General features: G+C 36.0%; 2 protein-coding genes and 1 pseudogene across 2 annotated transcripts; all 3 read left to right on the forward strand.

Annotated features, from left to right (window-relative positions):
- Positions 1-398: 398 nt before the first annotated feature.
- LOC120181426 lies at positions 399-1,065 on the forward strand. Its single transcript, XM_039186551.1, has 2 exons — positions 399-427; positions 522-1,065. The coding sequence occupies exons 1-2, from the start codon at positions 399-401 to the stop codon at positions 1,063-1,065; spliced, it is 573 nt and encodes a 190-aa protein (XP_039042482.1).
- Positions 1,066-1,079: 14 nt separating this feature from the next.
- Positions 1,080-2,373, forward strand: LOC120181427. Its single transcript, XM_039186553.1, has 3 exons — positions 1,080-1,165; positions 1,391-1,817; positions 1,927-2,373. The coding sequence occupies exons 1-3, from the start codon at positions 1,080-1,082 to the stop codon at positions 2,371-2,373; spliced, it is 960 nt and encodes a 319-aa protein (XP_039042484.1).
- Positions 2,374-2,400: 27 nt separating this feature from the next.
- On the forward strand, positions 2,401-11,331 carry LOC120181428 (annotated as a pseudogene).
- Positions 11,332-12,788: the final 1,457 nt, after the last annotated feature.

A 12,788-nucleotide genomic window follows, 5' to 3' on the forward strand; every position in this document is an offset into this window, starting at 1 on the left:
TTGTTGGAAAATCCTTAGTGTGGATAGCTAAGGTAGTGGACGTAGACTTTGTTTGAGAAAGTCGAACCACTGTAAATCGCTGTGCAATTACTTTAAATTTTCTGCAAAAGCTTCCACTAAATTTTTAATTGCCAATTCACCCCCTCTTGGCCGATTCCGTAACAGGTTCAACAAAATACGAGCTCCACCAGGGTTATGAAATGCCCTCCGTGGGACTCGATCCCACGACCTCAAGGTTAAGAAACTTGTTCGGCATATCATTCTTCTTCTTCTTCTTTAGACTTTTATGGGGTTTGGTTTGGAACTATTTTTGTGCAATTATAATCTAGTTACTCGTACAAACTAGCTCTTACATTTGTATTTTAGACATAGTTAAGATAGAAAATGATGTGCAGAATATGAAGATGTGCAAACGAAAAGACAGAATGTGATTTATAAGTTTTGAGGCAGCAATCAAGTCTTCCATTTTAGAGTCTAAATCTGGCAACAATCAATGTAAGATTGGATCCATTTTGATAAAGTCGAAGCTGGCAGCAAAACAGTGGGCAAAGCTGCAGAGTTTTGATTTTCCAGTCTAGGGGGAATGATGCCGAGCTAGCAAAGGAACTTCAAATTCTCCGAGTGGGCCTGTGGGAAGAGTATAGGAAGGTGGAACGATTCTGGCACCAAAAGTCCATGATCAAATGGATTTCGGAAGGCGACCGGAATACCAGCTTCTTTCACATGTTTGAGTCAACAAGAAGAAACTGTAACCTGATTAGTTCACAAAAGGTGAATGGTGCTGTTTTAGATGACCCGGATAGTTTCAAACTAGCTGTTCAATCCCATTTCAAAGAGGCATTTAATGTCAAGTCAACCTTGGCTGTTCATCAGTTGAGACTGCCGTTCAAGAAATTACAATTGGAGGAAGCCAGTATGTTGGAGTTTAAGTTTACAGAACAGGAAAATTTTCAAGCCTTAAGAAATTCGGATGGTAATCGAGCCCCAGGGCCGAATGGTTTCAATTTCAACTTCCTCAAGAAGTTCTGGCCGGATTTTAAGAGCTATATTCTGGCGTTTTTTTGAAGATTTTTATGATAATGGAAAACTGGCATAAGTATCAACCACTCTTATATATCCCTAATCCCAAAGAAATCCAACCCGTCGACAATCAGCCTGGTCGGAGGTATGTACAAGCCGCTAAGCAAGGTGTTGGCTAATCGACTTCGAATCGTGTTGGGCTCGTTAATTAGCAGCTCTCAGTTCGCGCTCATTCCCGGATGTCAAATCTTAGATTGCTCATCGGGTTTATGAAGGAGATGGGATTTGGAAGCCGGTGGTGAAACTGGATATTTAACCGTATATCGTCGGCCTCAATTTCGGTACTAGTTAATGGCTCTCCATCTAGCAGATTCCGTTTGGCAAGGGGCTTAAGACAGGGGTGCCCGCTTTCGCCGCTGTTGTTTAATCTAGTTGGTGAAGCTCTGAATTTGATGTTGGAAAAGGCGACGAGAGTGGGTCTGTTCTCGTGCTTTATGGTGGGTTACGGTGATAACGCTCTGGAGATATCACATTTACAGTTTGCCGATGATTTAATTTTGTTTTGTGGAGCGTCGGAGAATCAGGTCCAAAATGCAAAGAGGGTTCTCCGAGTTTTCGAACTAACATCGGGATTAAAATTGAACCTTAAGAAATGTACACTTTTCGGTGTAAATACCTGCGCTCATGAGGTGCGTGGTTGGGCATCCAGGGTCGGCTGTTCGGAAGGCAAGCTGCCATCAGACTATTTGGGATTGCCGTTAGGAGCAAAGAAAAATAATAGGTTGATTTGGCAGCCGGCATTCAATCGGGATTGCCATCAGACTATTCGGTATAATATGTTTGCAAGCCGATTGAATGGGGAGTATCATCGATTTAAAAATTACGAATTGTGGATTGCTTGGGAAGTGGTTCTGGCGTTTTGGTTGGGAAGTCTCCTCACCTTGGAAATGCATCGTTGCTGCCAAATATAACTTCGATCCGGGTGATATTTGCCTCCCGAGCCTGAGGGGCCGAGGCTTGTCATGGATGTGGCGTGACATTCTGCAGAATTTCTACGAGGAGATTGGTGGCCAAAACTTAAGGGATATCTTCAAAATCCAAGTCAGTGATGGGAGGAGAGTGAACTTTTGGCAGGATACCTGCATTGGTAATTGCCCACTAATGATTGCTTTTCCTAGAATGTTCGCGCTTGCACTTAATAAAGAAGGGAAAGTGTCAGACTTCGGAACTAAAACAAATAATGGTTGGGTTTGGAGCATACAGTTTAGGAGAAATGTTTTTGACTGGGAGAGAGATCAATTCGATGCCTTTTTTCGTTTGCTGCATGAGTTTGAGCCTCAGCGTTTAACCTAGATCGAATAAAGTGGCTGGGGAACAATGATGGGCGTTTCTCGTCAAAAGGCAGTAGCGGTTTTGCAATTCCCTGCGGGCAGAGCTGAGTTTGATTGGAAAGCGTTAGTATGGCAAGGAATTGCTCCTTACAAGGTAGAGGCGTTTGTCTGGCGGGTCCTCCTCAAAAGAGTCCCGGTTAAATCGGAACTGGTGAAACGTGGAGTAACGGTGGTGTCGGATAGCCGCTGCCCATTGTGTATGGAAGCTAGGAATCGATACCCCATTTATTTTTCTCATGTGGTGCAGCTTGGTGGGTATGGGGAGCTTTCCTTCAAGTCTGGGAGGTTTCCTCTGTTTTGCCAAATGATCCCAAGTTATTCTTTATGGCGTGGAAAGAGCTTCACCCTATAGGCTCTAAGTGTGGAATTGTTTGGGGCATCATTCCATTGGCAGTGATCTGGTCATTATGGTTACATAGAAATGAGTTGGTATTTAATCAAAAGAATCTTGACGTGAGACAGGTGATATTTTCTGCTAGAGTTAAGGTGGTTTGTTGGTTAGAAGCAAAGTTCAAAGGGGCTCCTTTCAGGAAAGAGGACCTTCTTGCAGATTTATCGCGTGCTCTGATTCAATTCTATAGAAGAGAGCCCTTGGAGACCTCCCCGCGGGTACCCTTAAGTTTAATGTGGACGGGACTATGAGAGCGGATGGATGTGCTGGGGGAACGGAGGTGTTCTTAATAATGTAGGGAGTTGTTACTCCGCTTTCGGCTCCAATTGGGAGTTTCCTCGCTGATGGCAGAAGTGTTGGCAATCAAGCTCGCGTTATAGCTGTTTATGGCTTCGGAATGGTCAATAACCATAGCTTGGTAATAGAATCAGATTGTGAGTTGCTGGTTAAGTATTTGCTAAATGTATCCATGATCCGTCGGAGTGGTCGTCTACTCTTCTTCCTATTGCATCCCGACTAGCTCAGGCAAAGGTGAACCTTAATTTTGTTCCTAGAAGGTGTAAACAATGGCTGACTGGTTTGCAAAAAAAAAAAAAAAAAAAGCCGATTGGGTGAAGTGGCATCATGGTGGCGTGAAGGGGTTGAAATGTCGGGTGGTGGTTGATTAATCTGGGATGAAAACAGAAGGTAGGTTTCAAAGGGCAGGGAGGTGGCTGCTATGCCCAAGTGTGCCCGTGATAGTTTTTTAAGGGCTTAAGTATCATGGTTGGGTTATCCCGATTGCGTGCACCAGTGAGTTGAGGGCTGTGTATTTAATAGGTGGTGGTACTCTGGTGCAACCATAGATTCTATTAGGGTACTTTTTGTATGTATATACATTGATTAAGGTGCACTCTTTTCCTCCGGTTCACAGAACTTACTATTTACTTTTAATAATTTTAATATTTTTTCTTTATTATGATGCTATTTTGTTAATTTAATTAGTTCAATTCAACATACAATTCAACATAAAATTAAAATTTTAAAATCAAAATAAATGAAAAAAAAATCTTAAAAAGTCCTACAATTGATTCGTGACCATAACAGGAACTAGATTATCTGTTTCAACAAGACTCTGGGAATCATTGACGTGTTATAGGCCGAATTATGGACAATTCATACCGGTTGTTTTGCATGGTAAAATGCAGAGACGGACGTAAGATTTTAGATTAAGGGGGGTGGACTTAAATTAAAGGTGACAAATTAAAATCCTAAGAGACGAAATAAATTTTCAATAAAAATATATAAAATATTAAAAATATTATAATTTTAAATTTTCAGGGAGCGATCGTCTCATTTGTCCCCCCGATCCATCCCTAGTCGAATGGATTTGATAATTTGTTGAAATTAACGATGTTCTTGAAATGGGCCGTATTTGGGCATGTGTAGGAAGGTATCTGTTTAGTAACTATAATTTTTATGATGTATTATATTTGTAAAAAAGTAATTTTATATTAATATAGAGTCTAATATTTTAGTACTCATTAGGGGTCATTTTTTCCTCATATTTATTATTTTAATATTTATTATCAAGGGCCTACTGTTATAATTTATATTTTCTAATATTTATATAAATGTCTACTTTTTTGCTAATATTTTTTCTGACATTTGTTATAAAGATCCAAATACTTGTTATTAGAGATCTAATTTTTAATATTTGTTATTATGGGTATGCTTTTAATTCAATTTTTTCTAGTATTTATTTGTTGTTACAAGTCTAATTTTTTCAGTACATTTTGTAGAGGTTTAATATTTTTCTAATATTGTTATTTATAAGAATACTCTTAAAATTTACTTTTTTTCTTATATTTTGTTATATGGACTCATTTTTCTCAATATTTGTTATTATGGAGCTATCCTTAAATTTATTTTTTTCAACACTTGTTATTAAATCAATTACTTAAATAATGATTTGTAACCACAAAAATAACCGTTATGTAGTGATAACAACATCGTCCAAAACTACGATATCCATAATAATTATGTCTAAATATGTAGCTATTAAAAATCCACACCACAATACTTTGGAGTTCATTTCTTCTAGACATAAGAAATTTGGTCCTCCATATTATAAGTCTATTTTAGGCTCTCCAATTCTTATGATTAAAAAAAATATTTTTTAAAAATTTGAAGGGCCAAAAATATTATTAGACCAAAATTTAAACTGCTTGATAAAGTGTCCCTTTCACAATTAAATATGCTTACAGATTAATTTAAATTGTCCTTAAAATAGTTTTATGACTATATCCGTTAACTCCATTAATTCAGTGATTAGGTTGCAGTGTTTAAATGACATTAATACTTTTTTTCTCTAAAATTCAAATTTTATTTCCTTAGTTAATTATAAAAAATTATGGGTAACATTAAAAAATCTGATTACCACGAAAATTCTTGTTTTAGGCTAAACTGTTATTTTACGGGAAAAAATATATAACCTTTTAAAATTAAATATTTGATCCATGATCTTTTACAAGTTTATAGTTAGCCATCAATTTTTTCAAAACTTACATTTTTGGTCACTAACAAAAATTTGAGGTATTACACACATACACATATAAAATAAAAACTGCATGCATAATCACTAAACTATAGGGTAAATTCTATTTTAACTATTCAACTAAACAATTTTAATAAGATTATTTAATTAATTAAATAATATTAATTAAATTATTAATGTTTAATCAAAAAATTACTGTTGGGAGACTCACTCACCAAAGTCAGATGTGCAACGTGGGTCGGTCCTAATTAGTCAATGTGAAGTCTTAGAACCGGGATAGCAACCAAAAAAATACATTATTTTCTAATAGATGAAATTTATTTTAAAACTATTTAAATAATTAGGTGATATGATTGAATTTTTTTACTTCAATAATTCAAATAAAACTTATAATAAACTTTAGTGACTATACATATAATTTACCATATACATACTTATAGGATCAAATCATTTTAAACTACATATAAATAAAAATTTAATATGTTTGAATTTTATATATATATATATATATATATATATTGTAGTTTGAATTTTTACGATTGAATGTACGATTTTGATTTATAAAGAACAGCAGAAGCAGGAAGTAGATAACGACGCTCAAACCAACATTGATATTATTTCATCTCCAACCATTACCAGATCAGATCTCAAGTGTTTCATTTTGTTATATATATATATATATATATATATATATATTAGCAATATATATCTAAGATCCTCTCTTTGTTTCCGATCCTCTCATTCTTCTTCTTCGCCGCTTTGGATCTCGTCGACACTTGACCAGGTCACTTCAATGCCTTTTCCCTTTCCTTTTTGCATCTTTTTTTTTTTCATTTTTGGATTTCATGGAAGCTTCTTCATTGTTTGATTTAGCTTGCTTCTTTCTTTAATTGGAAAAAAAAGAAATTTATTTATCTGTATTACATGTTTTTCTGATACGGGCTGCTATTCTCTGTTTATTTGGTCTTATTTTGGGGAATTGAAAGTTCCATTACTTTCATATTTTATTGGCATCTTTAGATGAGGCTGTTTTGTACTCATTTTTGACTAGTTTTGCTGTTATATTGATTCAGGTGATATATGGGATTTTGGTTGATCTAATCATCTAGATAATCACTGAGTGGTTGATTCTCAGTTCATTTGATGCCCGGGATATTTGTTTGCATACTAGTTGCTTGATAAACCCGAGCAAAATGACAATACTCGTGTTCCAGTGCAGTGCATAGATGGCATTAACTTAGAGTAAGAAAGGAGATGGTAGATTAACTTTAATAAAGAAACAGTTGAATGCATTGAGACAACTGATACTCATAGGGAAAATCAAGGTTCAGCTCTTCGCAGTGAGCCCTCATTCTCTCGCTGGGCTGATGAAGATGGGACAATTCATTTGGAAGACCGTTCTGTGAATACTGCTTCTAGCATAGAAGGTTCTGATTTTGTGTTGCCTATGCTTAATCAGAGTGAGTTAGAAAACCGGTTTGTTGAAGGGATTAGATACAGTGAATTTCAAGAGCATCGTATGCACTTGAATGGTGGAAGTAACATGGAAGATCTAAACGGGAAAGATAGAAACGGGAAATATACACCTTTTAATGTTGAAAATGAGTGTGTTGGGGATATATCAGCAAATATTGGTGTTGATGGAGCTAGTTCTATTGTCAGTCCGAAAGCATCTTGCAACAGTGTTTCTACCACGGATGTGTTGAAGACATTGTTCTTTATACTTGTATGGTACACTTTCAGCACATTTTTGACCTTGTAAGTCCAGAGTAAATTAATTGCTGTAGCATTTTTTTGGCTATATTTAAGACCATATTTTTGAAGCTTGTTCATTTATACTCTTACAATTTACTGCGAGTAGGTACAACAAAACCTTGTTGGGAGATGAATTGGGGAAGTTTCCTGCTCCCTTGTTGATGAATACTATCCACTTCACATTGCAAGCTTTATTATCAAAGGCGATAACGTGGTATTGGTCTCATAGATTTCAGCCCTGTGTTCCAATGTCATATAGGGATTACTTTTACAGGGGTCAGTTCATCAAACGATGTTCTTTTTTCTGCTTCCTTATAATGTGAATATGGTGCTTGCATATGGTCCATTGTCATATAGGTGCATTGTCGCACTTAGATTTAGGGTTTCAAAGTGCTGGCCTCCTGTTCTTCTTACTGCATTTCTCTTTTAATTAATATTGTATCACTAACGTACAGATAGACTTTGCCTTTCACAGTTGTACCTACGGCTCTTTCAACTGCACTGGACGTTAACCTGAGCAATGCATCCCTGGTTTTCATATCTGTTACTTTTGCCACAATGGTTTGTTAACTCTTCTGTACTCTATATTGTGATGAATATTTAATCTCATCCTGATGAAATTGGCCTTCATACTCTGAATATGCTTTTGGATATATTTTCTTGTTTGTGTTGTTGACTAAAATTTTCTTTCCATATACCCTACAGTGTAATCTGCAGCTCCAATATTTCTTCTCATATTTGCTTTTGCATTCAGGTGAGTTTTAAAATCTGCATGTCGGTTAATGTTTGGATGATGCTGAACTGTTAGATAGTCTTCAAATGTAGGAATGAAGCTAGCTTTTGTAAATGTAGGATTTGGTATGCTTATTAGTAGTTTGAAACCTTGTATAGTATAACTCTGAAAATTGCAAGTTTTTTGTGCTTAATGCTAAAAAATTTTACAGTTATTAGTAATATGGTTGTTTAAGCTCTCTTTTATACATTTATATTAATGTTGACTGTTGATTTTGAAAGGTTGGAGTCCCCAAGCTTTAAACTTTTTGGTATCATGATGGTAATCTCTGTTGGGGTTCTATTAACAGGTATAAGATTCTCGTCAGTTCTGTAATTTGCTTTGGTAATTGTCTTAGTTCATAACGTAAGAGTTTCTGAATTTGGTTAAATTTCTGTTGAGCTGATGTTTATTTTTCATTGACCATCCATGAAATGACGGTAGAAAATATAGAAATAATTTTCTGGAAGCTATGTTTCATAAAACAAACGGGTCTTAGATGTTGAAATCAATTTTGAAACCCATTTTAAAGAATCTATTTTGGGGTTTTTATTTAGTTTACTTTTATTGTATAATTGTGACATATTTTTATTTTTTTAACGAAAGATTGTATTTTTCAAGAAAATCATCTATTGGTAATATTGACTTATTATCTTTGATTGTTTCAAATGCCCAATAAAATTAGACATGGATATGTAATTTATAAAAATCTTTTTTATTGATATTCTTAATGGTCATTTTAGTGCTCATCACATGCTGTCATTGTATTGTAATGTTACAATCTCTTTCCAATCTTAAAGCTGTCCGCCTGTCTCTATTCCCTAATCATACAAATCAATCTCATGGACTATACGTTCTACAGTGTGTAATATTTGAGAAGCTTGTGACAGCCTTTGTGCTTCTGTTGCCTCTCTCTCTCTCTCTCTCTCTCTCTCTCTCTCTCTCTCTTACAAAGTCAAATATTTATAACACCTGCAAAACTCGATCTTTTCAGTTGCAAGGGAAACAGAATTTGATTTTTGGGGTTTTGTCTTTGTCATGCTTGCTGCTGTCATGTCTGGATTTCGATGGTGTATGACTCAAATACTTTTGCAGGTATAGCTTTGATTCATTTGTAATTTACATGAAACATTAGAGTTCAATTATTTTATCAAGTTTTCAAATTGTTTTTTAGTTTCGTTTTACTAATACATTAATTATTTTATTTGCCTCCAAATTTACTTTTCACTGATACTTCCGTCTGGATTGGGATGTTATCTAAAGAAAGAAGAATATGGTAGGGTCTCCACACCCTCCTCTTTGCTGAAGTTAATTTGTTTTTTTCCTGTTTCTGGTTTATTATCTTGATGTAACTCACATACTTTTTCTATGTTTCTGGATCAGTATGTTTGCATGATATTACCATCATATATTTTCAATCTAGAGAGTAGAGAGCATTCTCAGTGCTATTCTTTGCTCCAGATAACTCGTATGTGTGATAGGGTTACATCAACTGAATTTGATTTATGGTTGCTTGATAGTTTGGTTTAGTTTTGTCATAGTTTATTTTTTAGTGATCATTTTGTTGAGCTTATAAAATTTATAAATTATAATAGGGATAGTTGCATTGCGAGTATTTTGGCTAAAAGTTATTATTATTTTAAAAATAAGCTAGTCTAATTTTCTCTGTTTAATATCTCCAGGTTTGAAAAACCCTCTTACCTTCATGAGCTATGTGACACCCATAATGGCAGTTGCGACAGCTGTTCTTTCTCTCTTCTTGGATCCATGGCATGAATTCAGATATAACAACTATTTTAATAGTTCATGGCATCTTGGTCGAACTTGCTTGTTGATGCTTTTTGGTGGAACACTAGCATTCTTTATGGTAGGAATATATGCTGAAGCATCCTTTTCTCTTTTAATAGTCTTTTCTCACCCTTCAGAAGGTTGGTGAGGTTATTTCTTTCTAAATGTTTTTGGAAGCGCTCGTTGTTGAAATTACAGGCTTTACATTTCTCTTCATGCAGCTGTGATATATGTCTTGTGGTTTGAAGAAGCCAAGTACTTCTTTTTCTTGCAGGTTTTAACAGAGTACATCCTTGTTTCTGTAACCAGTGCAGTGACAGTGACAATAGCTGGAGTTGTGAAGGAGGCTGTCACCATATTGGTATTTTTTTTTGTAGAATTGTTTAATATTTTTCGCAAAATCTTGGCTTTTTACTTGAGAGGCTCGCATGTGGCATTTTGACTCTCTGTTATTTAGGTCCAAAGTTGAATATAGCCGTCTTACCTTAGAATTACATTTCAGTTTGTAACTTCAGAGAGTAAATGAAAATGGAAAAAAATGATCTGCATGGTTCGACTTGAGCCAAAATCGATTACCTAAATATGGATCGGGTTTGGGTTCTGCAGGGTCTTAAGTTTATGGGGTTCAAATTGCATCATGTTTGGTGGTAGACATTTTTGCCTATTCAACTTGGACTAGGTTGAGTTTCAGTTATTCATTGGGTTAGCTTTTTCAATCTTTGTTTTAGAACAATCCTTACGAGAAAGAGTGTGACATGGAGTTGCTTAGTTCATGGTTTCACTTAGTTTTCACTAATTTTTTTGGCTTGAATTCGAGCTGGGAGTTGAATCCGTACCCCCTTTAGTTCATCCGACGAAATCTTCTTTAGTTCATCGGGTGGCAGTATAATGCTATTTTCTTGTTTTGCTTGCTAAAGCTGATTGAGTTGTGTTGCCTTATCTTCCCACCACCTAGTTGTGTTCGTTTTCTAATTCTTTTTCTGATACTTATTCAGGTTGCAGTGTTTTATTTCCACGATGAGTTTACCAGGTTAAAAGGAGCCGGACTTCTCACGATAATGATCGGAGTCAGTTTATTCAACTGGTACAAGTAAGTGGTGAATTAATCTACGTTTTAGCGCCGTGGCTGAGAAATCGTATGCGTACAGCACTGGTGTTTCCTTGGTTTGTACACTATGGCCAAGTTGACCAACATGGCCTTTCCTTACCCCTTTTTTAAGGTACCTAAAGCTACACAAGGAGTCACCTCCAAGTAATCCTGCCGCAAAGTATGTCATCCTTGAGGAGGAGATGGAGGATCAAGATCATCTTTAGAGATCAAACAATGTCCGTTCAACGAAACCTAGTAGGTCTCCCAGATAATCCCCTGATAAATAAGTCGATTCCTATACGTATTTCCAGATTCACCACTAGTATTTTCCCGTCCGCAATTGCTATTCTCACATCATACCTCGGTTATTTGTTGTAATGATGTACTATGGTCTGATTGAAATCCAGTTTTAACAGGAGATACTGAGCAGAGTGTTGCTGCCGGTTTTCAGCTCTCGGGGTTCTATTACTTTGCGCGCCGCCAATAACATCGGTGAAACGGTAATGTTTCCTGCATTAATAGAAGCCACAAACACAATCTTGATGTTGTATGGTTATAGGGGAAAACAGGTTTGTATGAGAACTCTTTGATCAAATTTTCTTTAGGAAATGATGGTTTTTCCCATGCATTCATGCTCCAATTGTCCTTTGGTTTGAGCTCGACATTGTTTACAATATTTTGCTGTAGTAAGTTGTACTCTGAAATTCAATATATATATTCTTCTTCGGGTGGCCGCATATTTTGTTGGCGCGCTGATTAAATTTATTGGATATTTTTAAAAGAGAATTAAATCTCTCTTAGTTTTTTTTAGGTAAAAGATGTATGTATTCATAGGGGAAACATGCACAAGGAAGTATTATTATATGCCTTATCAAATATCTCCTAATCCTAGTCGGACGAAAAGAGTACATGTAATAACACTAATACAAGAAAAATAATTAAGAAACAAAAGAGACCTGCTCAGATCAACCCCAAAGCAGGAAGCTAGACAGACCCACTAATGAGTAACGGAAGTGTCATCTTGAAGCAAAGAAAAAGCCGCAGCAAGAGGATCAGCAAAAATTATCGGAGTCGAGCTGTTAATCCCAACACTCTTGGCTAATATATCGGCGACCTTATTTCCGTCCTGACGAGCATGTTGAATTTTAATAGGCGAAGAGCTTTTAAACTATTACTTTCAAGAATAATAGGTCGGAAACCAGTACCCCAGGTCATACCGAGACCAACGACAACACCCTAAAGCTCAGCATTGATCACTAAACACGTGCTGAAACCAAATTTCCAAGCACCCGATGAATCCCGAGCAACGCCGTCGCAAGATGCTAATCCATCTGTCTCACGACGAGCGTCATCGGTATTGATTTTTATCCACTGTTCAAGCGGGGGCAACCACGGCGATGGGCTACTATCAGCAATGCGGCTCAACTGCAAATTCAGACGGTTCTTCTCCGACGCTCGAAAGGTAATATCTACCAGGTGTTTACTACGATCAATCACGCTACCACTGTTATCCATGGGAGTTCCAAAACTTTTGAAGTTTTGGGTAAGCCGTAAGTTCCAAAGACTAGTGCCAAAGTAAAGATCCCAGTCATTATGATCAATAGCAAAACAAGAGGGATTCGTTAAATCATTCGACATCCAATTAACTAAATTGAGAGACAAGAATTTCGATAATCTGTCAGTTTCAACTAATTCTAAATTGAGAGACAAGAATTTCGATAATCTGTCAGTTTCAACTAATTCTCTCCGCACAATAATTTTAAAATTAAGTTATAAATTTTTAAAATTATTAAAAGGAATATTTTAGTTGAGTTTATGTTTCAATTAGATATTAATATGTTATATCATCAATTCGTAGAAAGATTTGTGCCTTATTTATAATAATTATTTTATAATTTTTATAAGGGTAAATTACTTTCAAATACCACTGACCTTTAAGTTCGAGTTCGAAATGCATACCTTCATCTTCCTCATCAATCCAAATCCACGGATGAAGGTATACAACCTTGAGGTTAACATTTCGTCGAGCAGTTGATTGACATCTA

The sequence above is a fragment of the Hibiscus syriacus genome, unplaced genomic scaffold (genome assembly GCF_006381635.1).
Source record: "Hibiscus syriacus cultivar Baekdansim isolate YM2019G1 unplaced genomic scaffold, ASM638163v2 tig00112523_pilon, whole genome shotgun sequence".
Taxonomy (NCBI): domain Eukaryota; kingdom Viridiplantae; phylum Streptophyta; class Magnoliopsida; order Malvales; family Malvaceae; genus Hibiscus; species Hibiscus syriacus.

Excerpts from the sequence above, each read along its gene's own strand:
- LOC120181426 (XM_039186551.1), top strand. The coding sequence starts at position 399 with ATGAAGATGTGCAAACGAAAAGACAGAAT. Across the intron at positions 428-521 it reads TGCAAACGAAAAGACAGAAT|TCGAAGCTGGCAGCAAAACA; the intron begins GTGATTTATAAG and ends ATTTTGATAAAG.
- LOC120181427 (XM_039186553.1), top strand. The coding sequence starts at position 1,080 with ATGGAAAACTGGCATAAGTATCAACCACTCTTATATATCCCTAATCCC. Across the intron at positions 1,166-1,390 it reads GACAATCAGCCTGGTCGGAG|ATTCCGTTTGGCAAGGGGCT; the intron begins GTATGTACAAGC and ends TCCATCTAGCAG. Across the intron at positions 1,818-1,926 it reads ATAGGTTGATTTGGCAGCCG|TGGTTCTGGCGTTTTGGTTG; the intron begins GCATTCAATCGG and ends TTGCTTGGGAAG.